The sequence below is a fragment of the Pyxicephalus adspersus genome, chromosome 12 (genome assembly GCF_032062135.1).
Source record: "Pyxicephalus adspersus chromosome 12, UCB_Pads_2.0, whole genome shotgun sequence".
NCBI lineage: Eukaryota > Metazoa > Chordata > Amphibia > Anura > Pyxicephalidae > Pyxicephalus > Pyxicephalus adspersus.
Genome location: NC_092869.1, coordinates 5,616,529 through 5,632,831, shown reverse-complemented (window position 1 = coordinate 5,632,831; position 16,303 = coordinate 5,616,529). Strand labels below are relative to the sequence as shown.

General features: G+C 42.2%; 1 protein-coding gene across 1 annotated transcript; it reads left to right on the top strand.

Moving 5' to 3' along the window:
* Window positions 1-6,702: 6,702 nt before the first annotated feature.
* On the top strand, window positions 6,703-13,734 carry HDGF (heparin binding growth factor; the record flags this gene model as incomplete). Its single annotated transcript, XM_072427817.1, is given in 6 exon segments — window positions 6,703-6,779; window positions 7,898-8,036; window positions 8,356-8,415; window positions 9,272-9,481; window positions 9,934-10,148; window positions 10,625-13,734. Coding segments are annotated over 6 exon segments (705 nt in total), but the record flags the coding sequence as incomplete, so codon positions are not given.
* Between the last annotated feature and the right edge of the window lie 2,569 nt (window positions 13,735-16,303).

Here is a 16,303-nt window from a genome sequence, read left to right as displayed (position 1 = left end):
TTTTTTTTTTTTTTGTTTTTAAGGCCCTAAATTAAAGAATGCTATTCTGGTTGAGCCCGGTGATGATCAAGTATCGCGCTTAGAGAGAATATGGCTGCCGTTCAGAAGTCTGAGCATCCTGTTTTCAGTCTTCCTTTCTTTCTGTTCCCCTCTTCCTATTCCCTTCCTATTATCACAACCCTCTCTGATCTTTTTCTTCTGCTTGGACTCTGTCTGTGCAGTCTTCTCAATGATTGCAAGATTATGAGATCTGAGGGCCAGAATAGCATTGAGGAATGGGCCTACAGAGCTGGTGTATGGTGCGCATGCATTTCATGTTGTTTTGCCTTGCCCTGATCAAATACTGGCTCACATGAGGAATGACAAGTTCTAAGTGCCGAGTAGTAAAGGCTTGTCTCCCTCTCCTGTAATCCTTGCACAGCTTGGTTTAGTAGAATATTGCTCTGTCTATACAGAAGGTGACTTTCTACCCCCGGCTGGCTGTGTTTTGTGTATGTAAAGGTCCTGCTGGATTCCCAGGAATGCCCAATGTTAGCCGGGCACTGCTCTGTGTCTGACCTGTTTCTTGCAGCGTGTGCATCCAGGCTGACAGCTCACTATGGTGTATGTGCAGCGTGTCAGAATAACATGGATTGAGCACAGTCATCCTGGATTATGTGCTGAGCGGCCGCTCTTATCTGTTATCACTATGGAAGCACAACTGTTGGTTTGTCGTATTGGCTGGGGCTGTGAGCTCTGGGAACGCAGACATGTCCTAACCACTTGTAATAACGATACAGCGAGCCAAGAACGGCTGCTGGGCTTCAGCTTCTAGGCCTAACTCATAGGAGACTGTCAGTTCCCTCAATAGCTGCAAAGTGAATCCATTCCTAAATAGGGTAGCTTGGAAAGTATAATTCTGAATAGTGGGCTGCCATTAGTAGGTTTGATCATAAAAATGTGGACTGCAAACAACTTTCCCAATGCAGTTTGTGCAAGCATGGTCCATGTTGTCACTATTAGGAGTAAGCCATGGATGTCTATCCATCCTGAAATGTTATGACTTTTGTCATTCTAAAATTTGGAGGCTGATATTGTTTACCACTCTTTAAAAAAATAATCTCAAAATGTTAAATTATGGAAGGTAGAGACAGCCAGGAAACCAGCAGATCTCCTTATTTTTGTCAGCTTTTTTTTTATTTTCCTTGAAAGTATTTTCCCCTCCTCTAACTTTCAATTTTAACATTGCTTCGTCACGATGGCCGTTTGTCGGTCTCTTTCCTTTTCCTGGTTGTGGCTTTTATTGCTGTCACAGAAAATATGAGCCGTGCTTTGTATGATTGCAGTTCTCTGATCGCTGTCAGTGATGAAACTGACAGGCTAATGTATTCTGGTTCCTTAGGGTTGTAGAGGATTATTATTATTATTGTGGCCAAGCGTTGAGTCGGCCTATACTGCATGCCATAACCTTGTTTTGATAAAATGTTTTTATTAAACAGGATTTATATAGCGCCAACATATTACACAGGGCTGTACATTAAATGTTACTATAGACTGTTACTAATAGTCTGTGCTTAAAAAAAAAATTATTGTTTTCTTTCAATAGCAATTTGCTTTTAAACTTGATAAGTCACTATTTAGGAAAACACAGAGCCAATTTTACAGGCTGTGCTGGGCCAGCTCCCCCTAAACCTCTGTACATAAACATTTTATTTTAGTTGCTGGGGGAAGAAGGAAGAGGAATAATATTGCAGTGACCGCTCTGAACCAGCTGGGCTGCTGACCTCACATTAAGGATGGAGAGACCCCGGGAGCAGCTGTAGGTCTGCACAAGAGAGAATTTAAAATGCTCATATAATTGTGTATATAGTGTGACAGGTTCTCTTGTATATTAGCATTGCAGCCACAACCAGTTTCCTTTTGGGATTGTGTATTTTTTTTTCTTCTTTATGAATATCTACCCAGGAGACTAAACTTAAAGCATTTTAGCTCCATTTGTGACCTAGATCTGAGACTTGCAGAATGATCTGTTCAGGGAGGGACCATCAGGAGCTTTTTAAAAAAACACACAACCAACATAATTCTCCAAATCAAATAGTTTACAGATTAGCACTAGTCCGGGCTCGCTTTACTTTGCCTTCCACTGATCTGTAACGTGTGATACAGAAAAGACTTTCACTCGGTCATGTTAATGGGATATCTCCAGCTCAATAATTGCAGAGCACACATAGTGATTATAAATCCGGTCAGGCTGTGTTATTTATGTGTATTTTTGGCTCTGTGTCATATCTTAAACCCCCGCCTCATTCCTTATATATGTAGGTTTTGCTTTCCACTTGGCAGTGCTGCACAATGGTTGTGCCTATTTGCACTCCGTGTATCCAGGTTTTGTTTGTAAATGACAATGCTTAGGCTTCCTTTTTCTGTTGATACATGGCCATGCAAAACATTGCGCTATGCGATTCAGTTTTATGATGTCAGTTTAAATGAGAATTTGTGTTAATGGGGCGCCTGAAGGAGGAGTGAGTGCCGCCGTTATTGCTGGGTTCAGATGCACACTGCACATGTAACGCTAAGGCTGGCAGAATGCTGATGTAGCAGTTTATATTGGGTACAGCTGCCCGGGCACACGCTGCCAGATGGCTAAGAATACTCGGCCTTTGAGCGCCTGGCAGACTGCAGATTTCTTGGTAACAAGATGAGAGCTGGCTGCAGCACAGGAAACTGCCATAGAGCCTCAAGTATTACAGGTTCAAACTCTCCATAGGAACCAATACCTTTCTAGTTGTGGTATGGGCATGGGAAAAGATTAAAGATAAATATAACTGGCATTAATAAAAGGAGCTCTATCCGCTCAGCCTGAAAAGGGGGGGGGGGGGAAACTAGCAAAGCCAAATCTTCTTTCATCTATAAACGTGCTGCTGCTGCCAGACCTTAGGCCTCTTTCTAGAACAGGGGTGTCAAACTCAAATACACAGGGGCCAAAATTAAAAATTAGGACAAAGTCGTAGCCCCAACAGTGATATTTATTGAACAAATATATACAATTGATGAAGATCGCTAATGAATGTCAACTGAGGAGGAGGCGCTTGTGGGTCCTGATTGATGCACCAGCAGAGCATTCTGGGATTTGTAGTATTAGCAGCGCATGTGCTGTCTACCGGCGGGCCAGTTCTAGTAGACATTTGGTATTTCTTGTGAGCCAAATATAATTACAGTGCGGGCCAGATTTGGCCCGCGGGCCTGAGTTTGACCTCTCTGTTAGACACACTATGGGGCCAGCAAATAAATGAATGGCTGCTTCATCACGCTAAATGGACATACAGGAATAGGTCACATTATCAGACGACCTGATGGCACCCCATGGATATAATCTTTTATTCTGGCAGGCAGGGTCAGTCCCTATAGGCTTCTGTAGGATGGTCTCCCAAGGCTGGAGATGTAACAGCAGAAGGCTGATGGTGTATGCTCAGGAAGTCAGACTGATACTTGCACAATGGCTGCCATGGATCCAATTTGCTTTCTTTGGCATATGTTCGATGTGTGACTTTTATACAGTATATAACAATGTGTCTTTGGTGACTATATGGATATGGACTTTATGTTTGATTGCTCACCTAATGATGTTGGGTTTGAGGTTGCCAGTTATTAGCGGTGGGCAGGCCGGTGCCCTTTTGAGTAGATTGCGGAGCCCTGCCTTTCAAAATAAACTCTACGGAGCACAGGAGCGATTAGGTCCAAGTTTTTACTATTGGTAGATCAATTTGACTTGGTCATTTTTAAAAGTAGCTCTCAAGCCAACAAAGTGTGAGCACCCCTGGAATAGACAATCTTTTTGGTTCTGCATACCTTCATATGAGCATGTTATCCCTGTGTCTGATATAAGGCCATCCATGGATGTTGTTGCTATTATCTAAACCTAAAATTAGCTCTGGAAGCCAATCATACTCCCTCGGTGGCTTTCCAGTCCCTTCCGATCGCTCCGTAACAATTACATTTCTTTATTGCCCTTGTTCTGGCTGTGTGCAGAGACCTATAAAGTCATGGCGGCCAAGACTCGCCTGCCAGGAGACCTTTGTCACGATTGTGCTGGCAGCCTTTTGAGAATAGTGAATGAATACGCGGGGTCACAGCTCCAACCTGGGGAGTGCAGTACACAGGTACGCCTCTCTTGTTCATTCTGTCAGCCGACTAGTATTTCTATCAGCCGAGGATCTATAAAAGCATACAAGCACACCCAACCACCCTCAGGAGACTCGCTCCTAACGCAGCAAGATTACCGCCAACTCCACAGCAAGAGGCTTAAGAGTTTAACACCCTGTAACATGTCAACACAGAGCCGTAAAACAGATTTACACGGAGCCAGCATGACTGTGCAGCCTCTCCAAATGTGGCCAGGAGCTTTTGTCAGCAACGGATGACGTCTTTGTCAGCCCTGTATATGGCATCTTATTCTAGAAAAACCCACGGCCTACAAACGGTCGTCATACCTATTTGGTCACAAATGCATATAGTTTCTAGTAGTATTGCCTCCATGTTTTATTTGTGCAGGAAGAACCTAAGCATGAAGAGGTCTGCTAGCACCGAGCACTACAGAGAAGGGCAAGAAGATGGCAGCTTTCCCTTTCTATCATTACAGTGACAGGTTCTCTTTAAACTAGTTGTATGAGCGTCTCTACACATGTGTTCTTTTTTTCTTATCGGTCTCTAGCGCTCTAATCTAGAGCAGTAAGTGTGGAAGCTGGGGCCATTCGCAGCTCTTTGTAATTTTTTTCTACGCTCACAGACGGGAAAGAATAACACTGGTTTCCTGCCCATTGCCTGCTGGCTTTGATCAGCAGGTCTGTGTGAGTGATTTCTCCTGACAGCCCCTAAGCCCGGAGACATCACAGCTTCTGCACACACGCCGCCTCTCTAATGGTTTTCCCTCAACTCTTCAATTCTGTAATGCGATTGTCGCTCTTCAGCGAGCGTGCTGCCATCCACCAAGGGCTTGTGATGTTTTCCCCTTAGACGCATGCCGGCATACTTTAGTGCCTCCCTGATTAATATGTGGCCCTGTGGGCGTGGAATGGCACACATGCTCTGAATGACGCGTACCCACGCTCTGCCGACAAACCACACAAAATGAGCTTTGTGTTTAAGGACTCCAAGGGCAGCCGGTCAGTGAACTTCTAACACCGGCCAGGTGATACTGCAATTGTACAAAGTTCAGAAATCGGCTTGGATCACCTTCTAGCAGGGAGTTATATACATTCCTCCCCTTAGGCAATGGATTGTGGAATGGCATTGGAGTAGCTGCTATACTGTTTGAAAAATTGGCAGATTTACTGGAAACAAGGATATCCCTCGATTTGTTTACATTTTCTTGTACATGTGTTGATTTAGTGGAAAGTTAAAAGCTGAACCTTGGGACTCCAACACCCCCCATAGATCTGTACACAAATCAACTAAAGCCAAGGGAGCCTGAGCTATATCTGGCAGAGGTACGCCTGGCACAAGTGAGCAGACACCACAGGGAATAAATGGCCCTATTCTTGCTACCCTGCCTGATGGTTGATGTCTTTTTATTGTTATTACAGTAGAACCCCGGTTATCCGGAACTCTGAAAACCAGACAATTCAGATAACCGGAACCCGACCGCTTCACTTTCTTGCTTTTTCCTGCAGCCGTAGCGGAGCTGTGACATGGGTTCTGCACCCAAAAACACCACACATAGCACAGCTCCGATAGGTCTGCGGGATCAATCAGGAGAGCGGAGCTCCACTAATTACTCCACTCCATGATTGGCTGAGAAAAGGGAAACCCCAATGACATCTCGAGCATCATCAGGGTTTCGCTTTTCTCGGCCATTCAGCTCTAGAGGTAATTGGGGACAAGCCTCCTAATTCAAGTTTAGTGCTGAATGGCTGAGAAAAGGAATTAACCTTGGTTAACCAGAAACTACTCTTATCCGGAACCGGACATTCTCTGTGGGTGCCAGAGAACCGAGGTTTTACTGTAATATTAAACAGGATTTATATAGCACCAACATATTACACAGTGCTGTACATTAAAAGGGGTTGTAAATTATAAAGACACAGGAGGAGCCTGACCCATAGAGCTTACAATCTAGGTCTTGATCTGTCAGAAGTCCCCAGACACACTTGTATGCATTTCTGCCCATCGGCTGACCCCCTATAAAAGAAATGATCGGATGTACTTGATTATTTGTACGTGGTCAGTGTCTTGTAATTGGTCAGCTGCTGAATTCCCTTCAGTTCGAGTGTCATAGCTAATAGATCTTGTAGTTGTATTAGGGTGCCCACACTCGCTGTACTGTATCATGAAAAAACAGTGTTGTCACCAATCATGTACATGAGGGAAAAAAATTGTGTTTTTCTTTGTAAACTGACTTTTCACCACAATCCCATGCAGAGGAATTACTCATTCTCCAAGTAAACAACTTAAATTTCCTAAGCTGATCAACCCCATTGGGTTTTGTTTGAAGGAAGTAATGGCGTCTCTGTATTTCTGGTGGCCGGCATTTTCTCCTTTTTTATTTTAGATTCCGAGTTTCTTCCCTCCGAAGGAAAATATTTCTGTGATCTGTAATTCTGCTTTGTATTGCCTACCTCTCAGTACTTTGTATTGGACCGCTGCCATCGGCTCATTGGATTTGCAGTCTATTTTTATTCCATGCCAGTATCATAACCCCTTATTCTTCTTTTTCTGTCTCCTCAGATTGACGAAATCCTTGAACCAGCTGCTAAGTCCACCGCTACTAAATACCAAGTGTTCTTCTTTGGCACACATGAAACGTAAGTAGATTACAAAGACTTGGCATGTGAAGCTCATTGACTGAGTGTATGAAGAATAGACGGGTGCAGTGTTGGCTGTAATCTAGATCAGCGGTCAGTCGGTGGTCCCCGGCTCTGGTCAGTGCACCCCCTTCTCCTGACCCCGCTGGGGGGACGCACCAGCCAGAGCCACAGACCACGTCCCCCGTGCAGTTCACAGGCTCGGGAAAATGGCGGGCTGCGACGGGAGAGTGGGCAGTGTTATATCCTAATGGTGTCACTCTGTGGGAGGTTTCTCCTCCTTTAGATGACACCCGGCTCCCCACGCATGCGCGTTCGGGAGCCGGTGATTTTAGTGGTCCGTGGACCTGAAAAGGTTGGTGGACCTGAAAAGGTTGGTGGCTGCTGATCTAGATGAACCTTGTAGGGCAGAACATTCCTGACCAGGTAAGAATCTGAAGGTCTGTTAAACCAATTTGATTCACACACAGTTTTAGGAATTATGGTAAGGTATGGATTGCTAGTAGGCAAAAAAATTTTAAATGAAAATCTCAATCTCCCTGTCCCCCACAGTCTTGAGTTGTAACGAGCCCTTCCTTTCAGGGAAAGCTGTGTATTCTGTAATTCACTTGCATTCTCTCCCTGTCAAAGCCAAATGTTATTACTTCCACATAGATTGATCTCTCTGTTACGTGAGCATTAAACTGCTGGAAGTAAAAGTGCCAATGAATGAATAGTTTTGCTTCATCTTGTACTGACCACAGATTGTTTTATGACCATTTTTAGTGTCCCTAATCTCTGAGAGAACATGATAGCTTTACAGCCTAAGAATTCTGTACTGGGAATAAATATAAAAAAATGAAATCTTGAAAAGAAAAAATCTGATGTGAATGATCAGTTATAACCATTCTAGTGTGGGGCATGGAAATGGATGGGAATTACATAATTGTATCTGCTTCATGTAGCTTAGACAGTCTCATATTTCAAACATTTTGTACTGGCAGTGTGTGAATGTAGCTGACCACCGGTATGTAACATGTCATTGCTTTTCTCTGTAAAATGTGAACACAAGGAAGGATAAGTGATGTCAGCTCAACACAGACACTTGGTTTCAAGCTCTCTTTTCTTTTCCCCCCTAGAGCATACCTTAGTTCTAAAGACATTGTCCCGTATGAAGAGACCAAGGTCAAATATGGAAAGCCAAACAAGAGGAAAGGATTTACCGAGGGTCTCTGGGAAATCGAGAACAACCCAACAGTGAAAGCATCTGGATACCAGGTACCCCACATATAATTATATGGGAAGATTGTTGCTGAACACAGGAGAACAATTCTGCTGTGACTTCACTGGCTGCATTCTTGTTCCTGGTCATTATTTGCCCAAGAATTAGATTACTCTGGTGTTTGCACCTTTTAAACATCCGCCAGCCTTTAATAATAAAATCGAACACTGCTAAGCGTATTGGAATTTAACATTCAACCATTCATGTTCTGCAAATTGATTGCAACGATTTACTGGTGTAGAAGAAAATGTCTTATTACAGGTGTGTTTGTTTGAACCTGTCCTTACCACAAATATCACTTTTCTGTGTTCTCAGCCTACTTCCCGGAAGAAAGGAGCAAAAGCTGCAGCTAAAGGTTCGAAAGATGGCGAAAAGGTATGTTTAATATTACCTGGAAGATCCGTGGAGCATTCAGCAGCACATCTTTCATAGAAATGCTTGCTATGTGCAGAATAGTAGAGCCGTCTCTAAGCTTGCAGAGCGGGAGAGATTCCAAACAAATAACAGTACGATCCCTTAGAGGCACGTGTACACGGACCTGTGCTTTCTCCATCATGGACAAAGCCAATAGGTCACTGTAATGCTCCGCTCCTGCAGCAGGGTCGGCTACCTTCCTCTGCTGTCCTGTAAAGAGATTCTTCTGGATTTGGAGAGCTTGTGACTCCTATTCTTGCACAGGACAGCTGTGGATCTTACCCTTTCTATTGCATGGAGACCAGAGCGTGAGTGTGAGCTCTAACTGGCATCAATCTTTTCACTGTCACTACTTTTGTGCAGTATTTAACTATTGTTGCTCTGGGTAGCTGGTAACATTTACCTTGGTGTATTCTACATTTGAGGAGATTTACTACTCTCTTGAGCAGAATTTTTATTTACCAACATGCACAACACAGTCACATTAATTATGTTCAATTGCATGATGGAAGGTGGCAATAACACCGTTCTATATTCATAGTCTGTCATGACACATGGTAATTGTATTGAGTTATTGTTAATCGTGTGGACTTGATCCTGGGGTTCAACCCTGACTCATTAGCAGTGAAGAAGCAGATTCATGCAGAACACATCCAGTTAAACATGTACAACTACAATTAGGTACGCCAAGCTTTAGGTAAATGAATAAATACCCCCACCGACAAATCTATAGTTTGCAGAATTGTAAAAGATTGCTGTAATGATATTTGTCCACAAGGTGGCAGCATGGCTCATATATTTATCTCTTTCAACCAAGCCAACTCCAAAGAAAAGCACAAAAGCTGATGAAGATGAAAATGCAGATGAGGAGGAGGAGGAGGAAGATGAGGAAGAAGAGAAGCCAGATGGTGATGGAGAGAAGAAAGGGAATGGAGATGGTAGCAGTGATGAGGAAGGAAAATTAGTGATCGACGAGCAGTCCAAGGAGAAGAGCGGAACTAAGAGGAAAGCTGAGGAGGCTGCAGAGGTAAGTTATTACATTGAGAGTTGTTTCCCTTCACCTTGAAATGCATAGGGCTGCCATTTCTCCTGGCGATGCTGATCCACTGGCTTTACATTTGTTGGAAGCCAGAGAGAGAATGTGACAGCCAGCCAGGCAGGTAGGATTTTCTCAATGAGAAGTGGGAATAAGAGCTTCTGGTTCATCTAAAGAAAGTTTTCTCGATAACAAAGTAAAACCACGGTCACCATTAGACCTGTTTTGACTGCCCCCATCCACACATCGTACAGTTGCCTACTTCTGCGTATGGAAGTGAACGTTACAGAGTCATGGTAGACATCTTGGGCCCTATATAACAGCGCACCATCGTGCTACATCACCTAGTTTGGGTTATGCTTGCCAACACGTCAGTCAACAGTCCAGCTAGAATTGTGCCTGCTGTTTGCCGTTTTAATTTGATGTGATTTCTTTTCTTTCAGAGCTCCCCTAAGAGGGCTAAACCAGAAGATGAGAATACAGATGAGCAGGATGCAGAAAAGACAGATGGCAAAGAAACTGCAACAGAAGCAGAAAAGCAGACGCCGGAGACTGATAAAGAAGATGTCAGCGTAGCACCCAAGACAGAGGAGTCTAAAGTAGAGGAAAAAGCCGAGGAGAAAGTTGTAGAAGAAAAACCCAGTGAACAGGAGGCAAGGTAATTCATACTAGAAAAGGTGACGTGAGTGAATATATATCTGATGACTACTACTGGGCACAGGATGCAGTGTCACTGACCAGGGAATCTAGAAGTTCTTATTAGAGTTTATTCTTCCTCCCATGATGCAGCTCTTGCTAATATAATGATCTAACCAAGTTCTCACATGTCAGATATAGGGGATCATTAGCTCTCCTTAATATAACTCTGAGTGTGAGCCAGGTCTTCCCGACCTCACAAAAGGGCACAAATTCCCCATAGAGATGCCTTCCAATCCTATGAATAGTGGAGGATATTATAGCTGCAGAATGGCTGTAGGTTTGGAATGGGTTTCAGACAAGATAATCTAGGTGGTATGGAATGTCGCGCACATAAAGGTGTAATATTAAAATTGATGTCTTGGCTATAAAGCCAAGGGTTTGTGGATTTTTTTTTTAAATATATATATTTTTTTTTTTCCAATTTCCTTCTTACAGTTAAAAGGATTTTCCTCTTCATGACTGGGCTGTATCCTGACAACCTTTTTCCTATACTGGGAGATGTGGGTGCTTTAATGAAAAAGAAGAAAAAAAACTTTAAAAAAATGGAAATATACACTTCATCGTCATTATCCACATCGTCATATGCAACCTGACCAATTGGACTTTGTCCTTGGACTTTACAGCACCCTTAAGAAAGAATTTGGGGGACAGTGGCTTGATTGGATCATTAACCGAAACCCGAAATCTGTCTTCAGCAAACTTCATTATGATATAACGTTCAATTTGTAATGTATGGCTGTCTAAGTGTAACCGTGCCAGCATCCCCAGTTGAGGCACAATGTCCTGTTTTATATTTATGTCTGGTGATTATCTAATTCTCTGTGCTCGTTTCTCAGATTCCTGGCTTTTAAATTTTTGCTATTTTTATCATGAAAAAAAATCAATATTTTACAAAAAAAAGTAAGACACACAACCAAAATGTCATATTGCTGTTTACCAGTCCTTAGATCTTGGGGCTGACTTTTGTTTTCAATCGTCTTTTATTTTTATCCTCTCGGCTTCTGGTTTTCTGCTCTGCTTTGGGGTTGGCTCCTAAATTGGACTACAACATGTCCTGGGTCCTTTTACATAGAGGATGAGGGTGGCTCACAAAAAGCAACATGAAGTCCACAGGCATGGTCTATACTGAAAATGTTATTGACCTGAAAACCAATGCAGCTACCAACATCTAAGGACTGCTAAACTGCAATATGTGATCTTTTTGTTCCAAAAATCAAGAACTGAAAGGTGACATCCAATCAAAATTTGCATCCAATTTTTCCCTTCACCCCCGCCAATTAGGTCAAATCCTAATCCCGCCTTCCAGACACCCCAACACAAAATCAGCTCAGGCCGCACCAAAGATGTTTAATATTTTTGTTTCTTCCGCAGCTGCTTGTAAGTAAAGTCTGCTTTCTGCACCCGGCGTAGTCTAGAGATATAAATATTTTATATACAGGGTGGACAATACCACTAATTATTTTATTGTGCTTTTGTTTCTTTTTAGAGCCTAGAAATTGATTTTGTATAAAAAAGAAATGCAATGACTTTTTAAAATGTATCTGTGCTTTTAAGTTTGAACTAAAACTGGATATTTTGCTTGCTTTAACTTGTTTTTGGCTTTTCTTTTTTTGCGGGGGTAGGGGGGACATTTTATTTTTTGAAATTACTTTGTTCTATGTTTCTTGGAATCAAGAAAATGTTTTATCAAAGCTTGTTTTACACATCTGTTAAAAAGAGAATTTTTTTACCTTGGGGACGTGACTTGCGTTCCTTTCTATACAAATATTTTTACAGTATGGTAATCATGATTAAAGGAGATCATCTGATAAAATGGGGAGTCTCTGGGCCGCTTCCCAAATCATCTACCCTTAGACCCCAATCAACAAATAAAAAAAATTCTACCTGTCCTCCCCTGCAATGTGACGTCTTCGTCCTTTCTGAGAGATTTCTGTGCAACGCAGAGCAATGAAATCTCGGGAATGGACACGGGTTCTGTGCAATGTCTCTTCTCATAAGATTTTTCCTGCTTTGTGTTCCGTAGCAATCTTCTGGAAGGACGGTGACCTATTGCCTGCATAGACAAAAGGTGATAAATTAGATTTCTAAATTTTGAGTAGGTGTTTAGGAAGGGGATGTTATTTAAAAAAAAAAAAAAAAAGGGGAAAAAGATAACACTAAGTACGTCTGAACTCGCATATACCATTCCCCTGCGAAATATTGCCAATTTTCTGTTTATTAAAGCCGCCATTCTCAATCAGGGCTCTATGAAACCCTATGGTTTCTCCATTGGTGTCTGGTGAGTTCTGACTGACCATATAATGGCATGTGAATAATTCTGGCACCACTGCGCAAAGCCAGAAGAATGCTGCAATCCTCTTTTTAGCGGTCAGGGCGGTATTGCGGCTATGACTGTAGGGGACCTATGGACCCCCCACTTCTGGACACCCTTCTGCTCTTGGTTCTTTTCATGGCTCCCTGTTCCCCGGTCCCCTGGCTTTGAACAGTTTTTACCCACAATCCCCTGACCAAACTTTTTTTTAGACACTAAAGCGCTCCCCATAGATATAAAGAGCTGCAAATGGGTCTGGCCAAAAACAAAAAACATGGCACTCAGCAAAGGAAATAATAGTTGGTGATCCTTCCAGCAGTCTGGATATCACTTCATTTTACATGGTGATGGTGCGGTGCCATTGAATTGTGTTGTCCTCCCAGCTAGCTAGGACTGCCCAGCGGAGTGACGTGCTCTCGCCTGAAGTGTTGGAAAACCTTGGCACCTTGTTGCGGGCCAGCTGATATTTTGGAATCTTTTTGGGCTTCATTTTAGGGTCTAGTTTCCTGAATTTCAGTATTTGGCTTTTTAAAACTTGGAGGTACACACTGAAGTAATCTCATGCACATGCCAAATGGTTAACATGTTCACATGAAACCCCTGGGAATGGTTAGATCCCCTGTCAGATATTTATTGCTCTTTTTTGAGGGGGTAAGGGGAGTATTTTCCCTCCACTTCCTGTCCCAGTGACCACCAATATTCTGTGTGCGCACATCCGCCCGTTCCGCTTTCTTCTCTCGCTGCTTTAACTTTATTTCCATCCCCAAAGCCCACATATTGTCATTGTACCTGGCCGCTCTGTCACCCCAAATCCCCCTAAAGGTTGCATCTCAAACCGATTCCTCCCCCCCCAACCCCAAATGTCATCCTTGTACATGGAGTGAATATAAAGATAATTTTGTAGCTAATGTTTTTAATAAAATAAAAAGAGGTTAAAAAAAAATAAGATTTACATCTGCTATTCTCTATCTGGAAGAGTTTTTAGTTCATTTTCTAGGTAGTTTTATATGAATTTTTTTTCCTCTGCTTTGCCTGGTTTTGTCTTTCTTGCTATATGTGATGTAATCATTAAATTTGTAACATATGCAGAGAAATACATGCCACTTTATTTTTTTTCATTTTGTTCTCGCGGCTGTGAGGAGAGCAATTGCTGAAATTTTAGCTTTTGGTATAGTTCTGAAAACTGTAGACTGCAGTTCTTTTGAACAAATAAACAGATTATTATTAAAAAAAAGTGTTTGTCTCTTTGTTAATGAGCAGAAAGCATAAGAAGAGCCATGATGGCCCCCACATATACCAAGGAACATTATTAATACACAGTTTTTATATAGCACCATCATATTACGCAGCGCTGTACAAAGTCCCATAGTCATGTCACTAGCTGTCCCTCAAGAGCGCTACAACCTAATGTCCCTACCGTAGTCATATGTGTTTATTACAGTCTAAGGTCAATTTTTAGGGGAAAGCCAATTAACAACGGCAAATGTTTGGAATGTAGGAGGAAACCCCATGCAAACTCCATGCCAGTGTCCTGGCCGAGATTCAAACCTTGGACCTAGCGCTGCAAAGGCCAGAGCACTTACCTCTGAGCCACCATACTGCCCGTTTATTCCATTCCTGTTCCTAGAGTAAGCATTGTACAGTTGGTGTCTGGATCCATTGCTGTGTCATAGTTCTTGGTCAGTGGATCCTCGGGGGGTAACACAGCCTGATAATTAAAGAATACAAATGTGACAAAACTGAACCCAATGCTATCCTCCATTTTTCTATTTCAGCAGGTGTATTTGGACCCCGTGCTCTCAGCAGTCGGTAATGGTTCTGGTCTGACACTCCGCTTCTCTGTGTGAGAGGTGCGGCTGTTACTCAGCTATGCCAGGAGAGAGCACTGGGCACAGTATTTTATTATGTTTTCTAGCACAAATCAAGCCCTCGGTACAGAATAGGTACAAGAGGACAAGGTGTGAGTCTTCATGGGGTTTTGACTACAGCCCATTTCATTCTACATACATACTCCAGTCAAATCATAAAAGTCTTAAAGTGCATACAGGGCGCAGATACCGCATGCTTAGGATTCCTGTATACTGGGAACCCCTATTGTTTACATATCCAATACAGAATAGCTATTCCCAAACACGCCCACTGCAAAGCTCCTCCCCTGCCATATTGAAAATTTGGAGTGTCACCGCTACATACTAGGGTTCCAACCTATATTGGGAATGTGAATCTAAATTTGTAATGTTGATCTGCATACATTCAGACAACAAATTTAAAGCAAATCTAATTCCAAAAACAAAAATGTTTGAGCTTGTCATCCCTGGTGGATCATCAGTTTATTTGTTTTCTTATTCTGCATTTCCTTTAATAAGGTGACATGTGTTGATATAGAAGTATTGTTACCCTGGAAGTGATCTACAGAACAGCTCCTGCTCATCTAAGTAGCAATGTGGGAAGTGTTCTGTAGTTCAGAGATCTCAGACAGGATTTTTAGTGTTAGGGAAATCACTGCAGCATTGCCAGCTCACTACAAATTTGTGGAAGGAAAACTTTTTTTTTGCATATATCAAATGCTTTCATTGTTATATTTCATAAATTAAAAGGGGCCAAATAAACCAAGTGCAGATTAGTTTTACTTTTTATTGTGAATGTGTACGCTGACCACAAGGCGCAGATGGAACAAATGGATCCCTATGTACTAACAATCAATGTGAGGTGATTGGACAATGCTGCATTATGCGCAACTGGTTGCTGGAGAGGATACGCTTTCATCAGTAAAGCTGGGTGATCCAGCAAACTTGGAATGGATCTGGTCCATGATTCAAAACATTTGCTTGCAAATAGCAAATGATTTTGAAGAAATCCATTCCAGGTTTTCTGGATCACCCATTTTCACTTATGAAAGTGTTTCCACTCCTGGAGATCTTTATTGAGTCTTGGATGGCCATGATGATGATGATGATGATGATGATGCCGGTTCACTCGTTGCCCTTTCCTGGATTAGTTTTGGTAGGTACTAACCTGTCTGTACCAGGGACCCCACAAGAGATGCTCTGACCCCGTAGTCCAGCCATCACAATCGGGCCATTGTTGGAATCACTCAGCTTTTTACACTTGGCCAATTTTTCCTGCTTCTATCACAACGTTAAGAGTTGACTGTTTACTTACTGCCCTCGTCAGGGGCCATTGGAACCAATCAGCACAAAAATATAATAAGCTAGTATTGGGGTCAGCGTTGTCATGTTACAGCAAACCTTCATTACATCAACCAGCCCACTGACCTACAGAAAATGGGGGTTTTTGTTATTAATAAACCATTGTATTAGTGTTATGGCCTCTTCTAATTGTTACTTCATTTACTATTACTATCTCTACAACTTTTTTTTATTAAAGCAAAAACAAAATCATCTTCACCCCCCTTTCAGCCCTAACAGCACAAACAGTTCACAATTGTTCATACAGACACTGTCCAATAAAGTTTGTGAGAGAAAAAAAATGACGATTTACGACAATTACCATGATGCACGAAAAAAAAATCTTGAATACGGGTGGTAGATTTAGTAATAGGTATACTTGAATAAGGTTTGGTTGCGAAATATTGACAGAATAGGTGGAGAGAAGTGGATTATAAAGTGTTCGTCCGTGTGACAAAAAAAGTGATGGTTAAACTACAACTCCCATGATGCACCAGCGTGCGTCGAGAAAACAATCCACAAAAACTACAGCTACCATAGTGCACTGCGGTGGTGAAAAATTCTGAAATCCAGTTGTAGATTTGATGATAAGTGGCATTGAATGGGTTTTATTTG